Source organism: Vigna unguiculata, chromosome 4, assembly GCF_037176805.1.
Source record: "Vigna unguiculata cultivar grain cowpea cultivar isolate G323 ecotype 2 chromosome 4, ASM3717680v1, whole genome shotgun sequence".
Classification (NCBI taxonomy): Eukaryota; Viridiplantae; Streptophyta; class Magnoliopsida; order Fabales; family Fabaceae; genus Vigna; species Vigna unguiculata.
In genome coordinates this window covers 20,415,860-20,431,402 of record NC_140795.1, presented here as the reverse complement: position 1 = coordinate 20,431,402, position 15,543 = coordinate 20,415,860, and the positions used below count along the sequence as shown (strand labels likewise).

The 15,543-nt window shown below is 32.8% G+C and overlaps 1 protein-coding gene across 2 annotated transcripts; it reads left to right on the top strand.

Moving 5' to 3' along the window:
• Window positions 1–647: 647 nt before the first annotated feature.
• Window positions 648–14,587, top strand: FIP2 (potassium channel tetramerization domain-containing protein / pentapeptide repeat-containing protein). 2 transcript variants are annotated; one of them, XM_028066602.2, is made up of 11 exons: window positions 648–846; window positions 984–1,093; window positions 1,830–1,964; window positions 5,204–5,359; window positions 5,483–5,566; window positions 5,985–6,031; window positions 6,111–6,184; window positions 8,483–8,541; window positions 12,553–12,612; window positions 13,387–13,467; window positions 14,206–14,587. In XM_028066602.2, the coding sequence occupies exons 1-11, from the start codon at window positions 798–800 to the stop codon at window positions 14,257–14,259; spliced, it is 909 nt and encodes a 302-aa protein (XP_027922403.1). In that variant the 5' UTR covers window positions 648–797; the 3' UTR covers window positions 14,260–14,587. The 2 variants fall into 2 exon arrangements, with proteins under 2 accessions (XP_027922403.1, XP_027922404.1); XM_028066603.2 differs by lacking the exon at window positions 12,553–12,612.
• Window positions 14,588–15,543: the final 956 nt, after the last annotated feature.

Here is a 15,543-nt window from a genome sequence, read left to right as displayed (position 1 = left end):
AAAATAGTTTTTGTAATTTTATTGTAAATATTTTTTATTTAAATTGTTAAGTTAAAAAAAACGGATCTAATAAAAAAATGTTAAATTTAAAGACATAGTCACTTGAAAAAGTAAAATTGATATCTCAATTTTAAAAAAATTATTTGATGGATAAAATTAAAAAACAAATATAAACACCAAAATGCAAAATCCTCTCTCTCTCTATATATAAAGATACCTCTTTTTAGTATTCATATTTTCTTTCGGACTTTACTATTTAAATAAAAGTTTTTTAAATTGAAATTATTATTTTAGCAATTTTACCTAACTTCTTTTTAATTTAACGGTTTTTCTAAATTTGACCAAACTTAATAATTTTGTAATTAAAAAGTTATCTTCAAGAATAATTATAATAATAATAATCATTAATTTTATAATTATAATAATAAAATATTATTATTAATTTTATAACTTTACTATCATAAAAAAATAAATACACATGTATTTTCGCTAATGTATATATAATAAAAATATAAACTTAAAAATTAAAACAGGAAAATAAAGTTACGGTCTTTGTTTCCTAAGAGAAAAACAGAAAATAAAAAACTTTTATAATCATCCTATCATTCATTATCTTCTTTTGATTTATCTCTTCTGCTTCTCTTAATAAAATTTAACAACTAATGGTAAAAACATAACAAAATACCCTGACTTTTTGTCTTCTGTGACCAACATGGTCTTCTAATCATGCCCCTTCCATCTGATTCCAAACACACTAAAGTGGTTGTAGCTCTCTCTTTGCGGTTCACTTCGCCACAATGAAGAACCTCCAATCCGATTTATCCTCCGTCGTTCGCCTCAACATCGGTAAACCCTCTTTTTCTTTCTCTCTTCACACAACGCCATTTTCTCACCTTCTGTTTTCCTTCATTTCTCTCTCAACACGACGCGGTTTCTCACCCTGTTTCCCTTCATTTCCTTCCCTTCGTTGATTGTATTTCCAGGTGGAAAGAAATTCTGCACCACCACCGACACTCTCACACAGCGCGAGCCCGATTCAATGCTTGCCGCCATGTTTAGTGGCCGCCACACTCTGTGCCAAGATTCTGACAAGGCAATTGCAATTTGTTGTTATTATTAAGTTAGAATGTGTTTAAGGTTCTTAATATTTTGTTAATATTGGTTTTGTCCATACGTATTAAAATTGATTGGTTTGGTGTCGAAATGCGGTGGGTTTTGTCCTTGGTGAAGTTCGAATGGGAATACAGGATCAGAGATTGAATCTACCGTATTTCAACATGTAGTGATTTAAATCAATTTAAATCAATTTTGGCTATGATTTAGAGACCTAAGGCGTTTTAACTTGAGTGTGTCCATTATATGTGTAATCGATTATTATTACAACTGAATATTATCAGAACATGCTTTTTGTTTGGATGCTGAAATGTAATTTTAACATAAATAGTTTCGTTTAGATGCAACAAAAACATCAGCTTTTATTTCTGAAAAATAGTATTCATATGAATGAAGCTGAAAATTTAAATTCTGTTACAAAATAATCATAAACTGCTAACTTTTCCAATTCACAAAATCAACTTATTTGTGTTGGAAAAGCAGGGTTTTATTAAATTACAGCTGAAGTTCCAAACATCCAGTTTATTTTATAAACACAATTTATTTTACGAATACAACTTTATTTTTTCTTTTTCACAAAATACATCTGAATTCAAGAAGAAAGTTACCCCCTAGATACATGCTCCATCGCTGTTAAAATTAAAATTCTTCATGTTTGTCTAATTGTGTATCTAATCTTAGTTATGGATTGATTTGGTAATTGGCGATGGATGCAGGGGTATGTGTTTGTTGATAGGGATGGTAAACACTTTCGGCACATTCTCAATTGGTTAAGGGATGGTGTGGTGCCTACTCTTGAAGAATATCAGTACTCGGAATTGTTAAGGGAGGCTGAGTACTATCAACTTCTTGTAAGCACTATTCTGTTTTATTGGAATCTGATTTCTATCAATTTGCTTTTGAAGTAGAAATTTATACCCTTTTAGGCGACGTGGTTTTAAATTACATTTGCGCTTTGAAACTGTAATATTGTGATTGTAATTGTGAATTTAAAACCATGCCAAGTTTTTGTTAATAAAAATGGGAGGGTTAAGGCATCACTATACTGTTTGTTATCCCAATTATGTTGGCACCACATAGAACATCATATATATGTAGCACCTCATAATATTAAAAAAAGAGGAAAATACAAAAGAAGATAGTGGACAGACCAAGCCTGATCCACTATTTTCTAACCTTATAAAAGGGTAAATCAAATCTAACCTTGAAAAACTCAGAACAAATGAAGCTAACAAAATTACCCACAAAGTATAACCGTGAGGCCTAGGTGCAAACTCAACAAGTTTATCAACACATTGATTACCTTCTTTTTATAATTTTCGAAAGATGAATATACATAATATTACTATTTAAAAAACGATTCTTCAATATACTACAAATATTCCAAAAAATAATAGAAGTAATGGATGAAGCCTGCATAAGAAATTGAGAATCACACTCAATCTAGAGGTATTCCAACCTCTGCAGATAGCAATTTCCATGTCAAGAATCAATCCCATCGCACCTCTGCATATAAGGCATTATCAAGACCAAGATATTAAAAGAAATAACCCACAATGGAAGCATGGTGATCTCTAAAGTTACTCCCTAAACTAGATATACCTAGAGAACCTTTAACTCCCTATTTGTATTGCATCCAAACCAATCTAGTTTCACATTTTTTGTTTTTCTTAATCATACGGTACAAAATGTTGGAATGATCCTTTCTTCTTAAGGTGTTAATTAAAAAAAATCCTCAAACTAAGGTCAGCTTAAAGCAAAGATTGCATTACTAAGAGCAGGGACTTTAAAACTAGTAGCGTTAGGTGTAAACCAAAATCTGTTTGATATAAAGTGTGCCACCTTAGCGTCAAAATTGTTGTGTGAGCCCAATTAGGTTGGCCTAATCTTCAAGCTCATTAAGAGGTGGTCCATGTAAAGAGATTCATGGGTCTGCTATCTTCAGTAGAGGCCCAACCTTCATTTATTCTTCTAGCTATGGCTCTAGTGGTGGTGAGTCCCATGTTCGTGGCTTTTCCATTGTATGATTTTGTAGGAGATGATAAAATATAGAAATTGACTATAAAGGAAAATTTGGCAGTCCAATTTGATATGAAGGAGTTAGGAGAACTTGAGTATTTTTTTGGAATATTGGGTGATTATTCTGAAAAGGGGACTTTTCAAAAGTAAGAATCAACTAAGTTGGGATGTAATTTGTAAACAACACGTGCTACCAAAACCATCATGTGCAACTTTGTTAGCCCGATATGTCCTAATTGTGCATGAATCATCATTGGAGATATTGTTGATGCACATTCCAATGGTATTGGATGGAGATAGTATAGACTGTGACTCACATTTGATGCCAATCACCAACCTGATATCTGATCCTACAATATAACAATATTTTTATTGAATGTGAGGATAATATCATGGGATTGGGTCAATGGCGTCATAGACAATAAATTGAAAGGGACCAATTAGGTATACAACAAAGAGTCAAACAATTGAGGATAAGAGGGGTTGGGTAGTACCAATGCCGCAAGCTCGTTTTGTAAACCATTAACAACAATTATAAAAGGCAAATTGACAACATTAGTAAAGGAGGAGAAAAAAAAAGAACGATCACTAGATATGTAATTAGTTGCATGAGTCAATAACCTAGGGACCAAGAGAGGGAGATTAAGAGAGACAAGTAGATGAGTTACTGGTGTGTGTTATCGCAACAATGCTACTTATGGATTGGAGTGTCACACCATTTGATAAAGTATTCAAATGTTGTTGGAGATGAATCATTTAGTAATGTAGGAGCAATTGGTGATTCAGTAATTGATGCTTGGCAAATATTGTGTGGATGAGGGTGTTGCCCATGCAACTTTCAATACCTATTAATTGTACCTCTAATGAGATGGCAATGTTCACATTTTGGGCAATTTTTAGAATTACCGGTTCAATAGCATCTTGAATTATTACTCTTTGATGTAAAGGTAGTGTTTTCACCTGCAAATGAAATTTGTGTCTCGATGTTTATCTCTTGTGAAATTCAGACGAGTGTAGATGATACTGAGGAGATAATAGGATTCACTAGTGATCCCAAAATCTGATCATGGGTTCAACATACTCTCATGGCAAACTATATAGGCCCAAGGTCAAAGAATGTAATGTACTTCTCAAGTTCCTTCTTCACATTTGCAGATGGTGGAAGGAGCTCATTAAAATCATATAAACAACATGAAGCCACCAAATATAAGTAGACATAGAACCCTCAAGATGTTGTGGAGCAACAAGTGTCAAGAGATTTTGACACACCTTAGAAATGTTATGTGTCATTGGTATATAGAGCATGGCCAACACATCTCATGAGGTGAGAAATAGGTTGGAGTGAGTGAGTTATTAGATCTGTCCATCTTCTCAAAACTAACAACATGGATAGAAAAGATGGGAGAATTTGTTTTGGAGATTGATGTGGTATTGGAAGACATCTCTTTTGGAAAGTTTGAGGAGAAAAAGTAAATAAAAAAAACTTAATGAGAGGGCATTGGAACAGTGACAGCAAACCTTGGAGAAAGGTTCACAAAAAAAAAATGCTCCAGAGATAGTGGGTCTAATGGTGCTAACATTGTTTTGAAAAGGGCTTTATATACCATGTTAAACTGTAGGGAAGACAGAAACATTAAGCTGAAACAATACATTTTTCAGATAGTACGAATGATTTATTTATATTGAGGAAAAGGAATCAATATAATAAATAGAGAAAATTTATGGTCATCTGATATCAAATATATGATAAAGAAAGAAGTAACAAAGTTCCCAATAATACATATACACTGTAGATATTCCAAAATTGTGTGGGATCAACTCATTATTCTTATAATTGTAGCAATATTTCTGATTATATAAGATCGCCACTTATTTCTGTAATTGTAACAAATGAAATAATTCTTTGTTTCCTTATATTCTTTAAGTGTGTGTCTGTATATATATGTCAAACTTGAAATCTGTCATATTCCTTCTGCCTAGATACTCACAATTACTTTACCAAATGGAAAAGGAACTGAAACTTCACACCTTTTTAAAACCCTTTAACCTGTGATCACATGGTAAACCTCAGGGGCTTATAGATGGAATATATGCTGTCCTCAATAAAAAGAAGGAAGTTGATGAGTTCCATACAGAGTTGACACGTACAGACATCATCAAGTGTATACAATCTGAGAAAGTAAGGTTTCGAGGGGTTAATCTTTCTGGACTTGACCTCTCTAAACTGGTAATTTCTTGGACCTAGAATGTCTTTTAGCAGTATCTTAGTTTACTTATAAAGCAGTTGTGTGTTTCTGGATAATATCTGGTATCTTGATACTATCTTGGTAATTTTCTTATGAATTTTCAGGATTTATCATATGTAGATTTCAGCTATGCTTGTCTTAAAAATGTGTTCTTTTCACGAGCAAACCTTCAATGTGCAAAGTTTCGAGTAAGTATGGTTCTGTCCAGAATCACAATACTTCAGGATAGTAATTTGGAAAGTAGATCCGGCCTATTTGGACATTGCATATTAGACCTGAAATAAAATCCCTTTCATTGACTTATAAACTTTTCTTTGGTTTGCTTTAGGACAATAAAATCCCACTTTAAATGACTAAACCAATAATATCCATATTTAACTTCACAATATAAATAATATAAATGATGTATAGTACAACATTGGGCAAAAAATTGTTTTTGCTATCTTATCACCAAATTTTTTCTTGATAACTTTTTAATACTTGTGACACTACATGCTTATATTGTTTAGTTGGAAAAATGTATATTTCGGCTATATTATTAATCACTTCAGCATATAAATTTAATTTTAATTTATAAATTTTCCGTGTGCGTATTTAATTTCATAGGATGTTGATGCCGAGGCCTCCATTTTTCACAATGCAACTTTGCGTGAGTAAGTTACTCAGAAAACTCTACATTCCATTTTACACATACTTGCAGGCCTCTAAATTTCTTACTCTTGCCTAGGAAAGATGTGAATTTACTGGGGCAAACCTTCGTGGTGCTTTATTAGCTGGTGCATGCCTTCAGAGTGCAAATCTACAAGGTGTACACGTATTTTATTTTTATGTACCTTTTAGTATTTATCAGTTCTCATATCTGAAATCAATACGGGTGTTACTGCCAATACACAACAACACAACCAAGCTTTTTTGCACTATGTGGAGTTGGCTACATTGATCAATCCATGGGGGGCTATATCAAAACATCACAATATCGGCATAACCATATTATGTCCCAACATTCATTAATCACTGTCATGTCATAGAGTATCACTAATCTTTTAGCTCCGTATTAGAGTTCCCTTCATGATTTTAAGCACACTTCGCTGTGACAAATTTTGATACTTCTTTTCTATTCATCAACCTAACTTAAATCCTTTACGAACTGATTCCAAGATACCCCACAGTGCAATTTGTGGTAATATGTAATTCTTAACATATTGTTTTCATGTCTACAAGATTGCTAACTTTCTTATAAAACCTGCATTCTTTATATTCCACCTACCCCCACCAAAAGCCCTTTGATTCCCACAGTGCATTCTTATATTGCTAACAAATTAAGTTTAGAATTTATTATGAAACCCACAAAGACATTATGCAATGAAAATCCAATTTTTTCAGTTGTATTCTCTTATTTTCTATTCAGTTGTATCTCTTTTCTGTTTTTTTTTTCTCTTTATTTTGTAATTTTTGGAGGTTACACTAGTTTGTAACCGCCCATAACTTATTTCTCTCTCTCTCTCTCTCTCTAAGTCTTGTCAGGCAGAACTGCAAAACTGTATTATATCATTCTAAACACCCAATGTTAAGTATTATTTTTACACAGTCAAACCACTGTTTCCCTGCTTGTTCAATCTTTATTACCGGGAACACTCTACAAAAAAATAGTGTTTTAATTGGACGAAATATTATTTCTGGAAAAAAAAGAAACAAAGTGAAGTTGTATGAACAATTGCTAAAGTTGAGTATTGGGAAATGACATCTCTTGTGAGCTTGTAAGGGTAAAACAATCCCCGAAAGAGTTAGATTTTTGTGAGATTCAGCAAATGAAGATGTATTATGATAACCAAATTGCTATCCACATTTCTTCTAATCTAGTTTTCTATGAGAGCACTAAACACGTAGAAATTGATTGTCATTATATTTGGGAAAACTTGTTGTCCGGGAAATTTGCTGTGAGTTTGTCATATTCAATGATTATCTTGCAAATTCATTAATCAAATCCTTGAGAGGACCTCAAATTGAATGTATTTGTTCTAAGCTTGACAAATACTTTGTATGCTCTAGCTTGAAGGAAGTGTTAGAATTGATCTTAAATAAATTTCAGTGAAAAACTGTTGTGTGCTGTACCTAGGACTCTAAATATGGCCTTTCTTATTTTTTTCTCTTCCCTCTCATTTGTTTTATCTAAATTACCAATGTCATTATAAATATGAGAACCTAAGGGAGGGGAATTAAGCTCTTCTTTTCTCCTTTCTTAAGAGAGGGGATATTAACTCTTTGATTTTCTTTTCCTTTTTATCTTGAGTGTCGTCTTCTTTTCCCTTCTTTCCTTTTGAAAAGGCTCATCTAAACCTAATTACTAATTACACTCCAAAAGAAATAAAACCTTACAAATTATTAGTCTAACAAATACAAAATAAGAAAGAACGAGAAATATTTTGTTGATTAAGAACCTCTGGTTTTGACATACTTCTTATAAATCTTCTAGGTATAGCGTGTTCTAGCTCATTATCTTCATTTATGCACTCATGAGAGCTTGAATCAATCCCGCCAAAACTATTTTATAATCTTTGTTTAAGTTGTATCTGTAGTCAATATGGGACTAAACCACCGCTATCCTTGAGGCTACAATCATGGAAGCATCAACTAAGGTGGGTTAGGGTTGTTGCAATTAATAATAAATCAAGAAAATAGCAAATGTAGGTGGCTAATAATAAATCAAAGATAAACTCTGATATCTTCGTATAATTTAGGTTAAGAATCGAACAAAATCCCATAAAATCAACTTAGAAGGTAAGTACTGTCCAAAATTTATAAACTCTATTTATGTTATATCTCTAGTTGATGTGGAACTAAGCCTCCACCTAAGGCTGTAATTATGGCATCCTAAAAAGAGGCTTCCAATTCCTATAAAGTGAGTTAGGTGTAACACAATTTTGGTGACTTTCCACATATATTGCTTTATCCTTTTAATGCTTCACTATATTTCAAGTTGGATTACTTTATGCCCTTGGTTACACAAAAATGTAATGAGAACTGCAACTTGCATTTGCCTGTATTGATATATCAAACAATAATATACTTGGAACTGAAGTTTGTTTGAAACTGCTATTTTGCAGATGCTTGCTTAGTAGATTCTAGCTTATGTGGTGCAGATTTGCGTACAGCACATCTACAGGTTCACCAACTTTTACTTGTCTAATCAATTATTAATTTGTTTATGTCATCTAATTTGTTTATATTGTGTGCCAATCATTGTCACTTATAACTTATATGTGAGGTTCATCTGAGTATATCTCTTTTTTAAATGATAAATATATTCCTTATGTGTTTTGTTGTCATTTTATCTAAAAGAGGAACAACTGCAATTATTTTGTTGAGATATATTGTGAAGTGACAAAAATAATTTCTCTTTGTGTCTATTACAACAGAGGAGCATGTTTGCATATAAGTGTCTCAAAGGCAAAGAAGATACAAAGAGATGGGCCAAGGCATACATACATACATATATACATACATACATATATACATATATATATATATATATATATATATATATATATATATATATATATACACATAGATACATATATACATTGTAACATCCCGTTTTCATAGTTTTTATACTATTAAACAAAACATTTAAATTTCAATAATTCAGAAGCAGATGATGACGTAGGCCAGTATAATGTATAATACAGTCATCCTCAAAATAACCATACATACACTGATCAATACATACAGCCCATATATTACTAAAGGGTTACAAAACACCCGGTCAGCTAAGCAAAACAAAAGGCTACAACTACTGGAACGTCTAACATACTCATTTCCTGTCCTGGAGGGGTGTATCCTCACCTGCACCTATATCTGCTCACGCCATTCAATAAGGACGATCATTGCATAAATAGAAGACACAAGGAACACACAACATACAAGAAGGGTAAGCTAACTTGAACCAAGAGCAAATCATGCAATTGTTACACTTAGGCAGAAAACAGAATTTATCACACAATTATCAAAATCATCCAATTAATCCCAACCATAACGCCACACACCATTCTAGACTCAATATCCGGATTATGTAAGCGGCATTGGAGCTCTCGGTGACTTGCACTTGAGACGGTTCCCAAACTCTGCAGAGTTTTAGGCACAAGGGGTATTCACCCAACCACTCCCAAGATAAATCCCATCACCTCTATGACGGATCGGATTCATAGACCAGGACCTCCTGCTACTCCCCCCGACGTAATCCATCATACTCTACTTGAGTCTTAATGGTTACTAGGAGCGCCAGGATGCCACCAATGTGTCCTCATGCCCTTACATTTACTAAAACCATTTCCTTAGAATTTCCCTTCTCATTCATATCAAATTCACACTCAATTCCATCACACTGTCTATCATGCATAAGGATCACATACAAGATCAACCATTATCGTCTTAAGGCAATCAATATAGCATCATGTAATTGAAACAATGAGAAAACTAACTTTTGCAGGGAATTTCGCTTAGGCTAGAGGGTCTCGCCTAAGCTAGAGAGTTTATCTCGCTTAGGCGAGTTGCTCTCGCCTGGGCGAGACCTAATACAGTGGCAAATTAAAAATCTTGGGCGAACTCTCGCTCAGGCTAAACTGGCTTGCCTATATGAGAAGTTATCTCGCTCAGGCGACTCCAGCTCGCCTAGGCGAGATTTCGCGCAGTGACAGAGGTGATCTTCTGGTATTTTCGCTCAGGCGAGTGCTGCTCGCCTGGGCGAAACTACCAGGAAATCCTCTCTGTTCTTCACATGCAAGCTCGCTCAGAATCATCCACCACCCAATTTCACACACAAGCAGTCTCAAACACCAATTAAACACACAATCACACAATTAAATCACTCATGAACACAATTCACATTAAATTTAGTTGAAAAGTCAGCTTCCCTTACCTATTTTTGAGTTAAGGCTTGGATGAAGATAACCTAGGAGAGGGGAGCAGAATTCCTCAGTCCGACCTAGAAGAATTCATCATCCAGCCACATAGAAAGGATGAACACTTGGTTAGACTCTGAATGGAAGCAGGAATTCGAGTTGAATTTCGAAATTGGACTTTAAACCACAAGGGAGACTTACCTAGGAGAAGAGAGGCTATGAGTGGAGGCAGCAGGAGGCTCAGGTGTGGCTTCCTCTCCAGAACCTGATCAAGAAGCAAGGGTGGTGAGATAGCAGCAAGGATCAGAGAGAGGGAGACAGAGGGGAGAGTTGAGTTTGCAGAGGAAATGAGAGGGAGGGGGTTTGGTTTCTGTTTTTGGAAAAGAGGGGTGTTGCATACATAAATATGTATACATGTACACACACATATATATATATATATATATATATATATATGTATATATATATATATATACACACACACATACATATGTATGTATATATATATATATATACATATATATATATATATGTGTATATATATATATATATATATATATATATATATATATATATATAAATCATATGAACAAAACTTGTTACACATATAGTAAATTTTCGGACCCACAATGATTTAGTGAAGATATATGGCAACAAATTAGAGTCAACGAATTGAGTGGTGATGTCTTCAAATGCAATCTTTCTTGGATAAAGTGACAATCTACCTCAATATCTTTAGTCCTCTGGTGAAATATTGTATTTGAAGAAATATGTAGGTAGCTTGGTTATCACAGATAACAGTTGCTACTACAATATGCTTTTTACTTTTTCAAGAGATCAAATTGTCCCCAATAATGACACTATTTGGAGGTGGATCTCCTCGGAAGAACAAGTCCAATTGACACCTAAATAACACACAAGTATGATTATTGAGACCATATAACAAACCTTTTCTAGGGGCATAATATACATCAGAATGCGAACAATTGCATTTCAATGTTTTTTACATGAATAATTTAGAATCTGGCTTATCACACTGACTACAATGGAAATGTTAGGACAATTAATCGTGAAATAGTTTAATTTTCCAACTAATCTCTATTATTATTCAGGACTAGGAAGTGGCTCTCCTTGACTAGGTATAAGTTTAGTATCGGGATCATGGTAAGTCAATGAGCTTGGAATTCATTAGTCCAACTTCCTCTAAAGTATGCATACTTCCTTTGAGAAAGGACAATTCCATTGTTGGATTGTGCTAGTTGAATACGTAAGAAATGACTTTGCCAAGGTCTTTTTGATGACACAAGTGTTGTTTTATCTGTAATATGCCATGATGATCACTATTTGTAAGAATAATGTCATCAACATGTACCACTAAGTGGATACATCCAATAGTTGTGTGATGATATAACTACCAAACCATGGTCTTAGGACATTGCTTGAAATCATATAAAGATTTTTAGATTCGGAAGACTCCCTCTAGGCAATAGAACTAAGAGATTGCTCCATATTAATTTCCTCCCAACAAATCATCATGAAGGAAGACATTCTTGACATCTGACCGATATATATAGCGCAACCAGCCATGGCAAGGAATAATTGGACAGAAACCATCTTAGCAACGGTAGAGAAGGTTTCACTTAGTCTAATTTGAATATCTGAGTGTAATTTGACTACCAAGCGAGTTTTGATTTGATCAATAGTGCCATCTAAACCAACTTTGATAGCAAAGATCCCCCTACCAACAACAGATAGACTAAATATTCAGTTTTATTTCTTCTATTTTATTTTTTGTTTCACTTTGTTTATTTTCTATTTTCATTCCCTCTATTTCTCTCTTCAAAATCAGAAGGGCATTTATGAAAATAATCATGGTATTTTGTAGAAACTATGGATTGGAATAAATCTGTAACTTTATATCCTAATGCTGTCATGCATGCCTAAAAGTCAAGATGTATGAATTATTATTTATACTCACATAGACAATTGTATTCAGTGATGGCTAATTTAGATGAGGTATCTTTAGGATTTGAGTTTTGAAGAAAAAACGGATTTTTTTATAAATCGAGCAAGTGATGGACTAAGCTTAAAAGTACTCTCTAGTTGTCAAGTTGTAGTTGCAAATCGGTGTTTTCGTTATGATGTATTTTAACACATGGATAATTTTTATTTTTAGAGATGGGTTGTATTTCGAATCTTGATAAAAGTAGCCTTAATGTCGTGTCTTCATTAAAAGTATGTGATAATGATTAATGAATGTCTTTTTAACTTGTCAGAATGCAGATCTTACCAATGCCAATCTAGAGGGAGCCGTTTTGGAAGGTGCTAACTTGAAGGTAAAATGCACTGGAACTGTATGAGCATATATAATAGGGTCAAAGATGTTTTACATACCTTAAAGAGAAAATGAGTGTAGCCTAGCCGATGCTAATCTAGAGTGTATGATCCTATACTAATGATTGACTGGTCTAAGGCCCAAATAGATGATGCCTTTTAGCATCCTATCAATACTAAAAGTCATCACCCAAACTGAGAATAACACCCCGCGCCAACCCTATCAATGCCTTATGTTTAATAAAATTATATTTTATTTCTAAATTTAAATACCTCTGCTTACTTTATATCTTAACATAAGACTTCAGAATGAAATATGAGAAAGAGTGCCTAAAGGATCGATTCATATCCTAGCTAATTCATGTATGTTATAAGGGCTCCAACGTCAAAGATACAAAGAGAAAATCTGAAAACGCTACACCCATGTGACAAATAAATTAAAGTATTCAAATAAAATAGAATGAATAATTTTGTTATTAAAGACCGAAGATGACATGCTATTAATGAGATAACATAATCCTAAAAATGTTGAGGAACCTCAACATGGATTAGAAGTGTGTGGACTGTTGTTTCTGTTGTATTTTCTTGTATCCCTCTGATCAGATATAAACATCAATACCAGTTTAGTTATTTCCTACATTTGGTATAAGTTTGTCAGTTTAATTTACTACTGATTTTCTATTCATTTTCTCATTTCAATTTAGTTTATGGCTTGGTGAAATGAAATGTTAATCTTATTTTTGCCTACTTTGAAATCAATTCCCTATTTTTCTTAGGGGGCAAAACTGAACAACGCAAACTTGAAGGGTGCAAACCTGCAACGAGCTTATCTCCGTCATGTTAATCTTCGAGATACGGTATGTTAATTAGTTGTATTTTTCATAGTTCTTATGAGTTTCTTTACTAATTATGATATGTAAAATTGCTAATCAATTTAATAGAGTAATTCATTTATTTGAAAATTTTGAATTTTTTTGAAGTAAAATAACTTGTTTTGATAGAAAAATTAATAGGAAATTAAAATTGAAGAATTTTAAAGAGGTATTTCAAATAATTAAAATAATAGAATTTGAAATTCACTAAAAAACAAACAAGTTGTTGAATTCCTCATTAGCCAGGATGAAAAAAAGTTAATAAGTCCATAAAGCTAAACCGGCCCCAGCCGAAGGTCGAGCTAAGCTGGTCCCGACCGAAGGTCGAGTTGAACCGGTCTGTATTGAATAGAGTTAAGTTTGGCTTAAAATAGAAATTAGATTATTTTATTTAAACAAAAAAATTAAAATTTAAAATATTTTAATTACTTCATCCAAACAAATTATTTAAAAAATGAAGATAATTCAATTGCAAGTAATTCAAATACTATGTATTTCAATTTCTTGGAATTGTTAAAATCTCTTCTCCAAACACAAGGTTAGGCAACGGAATAAATGCCTTGCGAGATCAGATTTGAGGGCTTCAAATTCCCATTGTTTTAATGCTTCTTTTGTTGTTGGCTCCCTATGTTTAGAATGGGTGGAAAATTATGGCGAGTATATTATTCTGTTCTAAGTGCGATTAGCTAACACATTTTCTTCGTTCCTTTTTATGTTACTCAGCACTTGGAAGGTGCGAGGCTTGATGGTGCCAATTTGCTTGGAGCAATCAGATAATATTTGTGCCAAAAATTAAAAAATTTCCATATGGCTATAAAATGTCAATACTAGATGAGTGAACTTGGGAATTTCAAAGTTATCTCGTGTATGAGCGTAAGTATAAGTGCTTCTTGTGAGGTTGATATTGTGGTTGTGTCTGCTGATCTTCTCCAACAATAACATGCGGCTGATATTGTGAGATAAGTTGTTTATGTTGTTCTTGTTCATATTTTGTGTTGATTCTGACTTTTGGCTTTTCCTATGCCCAGAATATTACTAATTTGCTATGTGAACTATGTTGTGTACAGCGCTTGGTTGATAATTAAAAGCTCGTATTTAAGAATCATGATTGGCTTGCATGGACATGTATGGCTGATAAGTTCCCTTTTGGGTAATTTTTTCGATTTGAACACATTGTCAGAGATTATTATATTTTACAATAAAATAAGAATACTTTTGCAGAGTAAAGGAGGAATAAATTTGAACTTAAATATATTATTGATCTTTGAAATATACTTCTATATTGTCTTTGGTCTATAAAAAACTTTTTAATTTGCTTCTCTTTTTGATACATCATTTTGAAAAATATTTTATTTAGAAAAATATTTTATAGCAACAAAAGGAAAATTATTTACAAACTACATAGATTAGAACAAAATATTTGATAGCGCAAAGGAATTTTATAGAAATTAAAAGTAGCATCGGATTATATTTTTGAAATAAATAGATATTTAAATCGTAACATTTGTTTACAATTTGTTAATTTTTATTCTTTTAAATCTATCTTTCATAAATGAATTGACTAAACTAAGGGCGGAAAAAAGTTCAATTTTCTTGACCTGTTTTATTAAAAATTCATTTAATATTCTTTTTCTCTTGTCTAATTCATTTAAAATTTATTTTATTAAAAATTTAATTAATTTAAAATCCATTTTATTAAATTTGGATTTTAATTCGTTCTACATTTTATATATATTTTTGATTTGGTATTCATTTTTTGAATTCACATTTTCAATATGAAAAATTCAAAATATCAAATTCAAATTTTTAATTTATGTTTTTAGTTGGATTGAGTAGGTAGAGATGGTTTGGCTTTAGCTAAAGGTCGACCAAAATTCGGTCCCAACTAAAATTTGGCAGAGTTGGCCTTTGTTGAAATTTAGCCTTTTCAATCCTGGTCAAAATTTGGTCGAGTTGGTCTCAATCGAAATTTGGCCGAGTTGGTTTAGTCGAAATTCGGTCGAGTTGGTCTCGGTCGAAATTCAGTCAACACATTTTGGTATAGAAATTCGGACTGCCTCA

Coding starts and splice junctions, on each gene's coding strand:
- FIP2 (XM_028066602.2), top strand. CDS start 798: ATGAAGAACCTCCAATCCGATTTATCCTCCGTCGTTCGCCTCAACATC. Junction 1,094..1,829: donor TGTGCCAAGATTCTGACAAG/GCAATTGCAATT, acceptor CGATGGATGCAG/GGGTATGTGTTTGTTGATAG. Junction 13,468..14,205: donor ATGTTAATCTTCGAGATACG/GTATGTTAATTA, acceptor TATGTTACTCAG/CACTTGGAAGGTGCGAGGCT.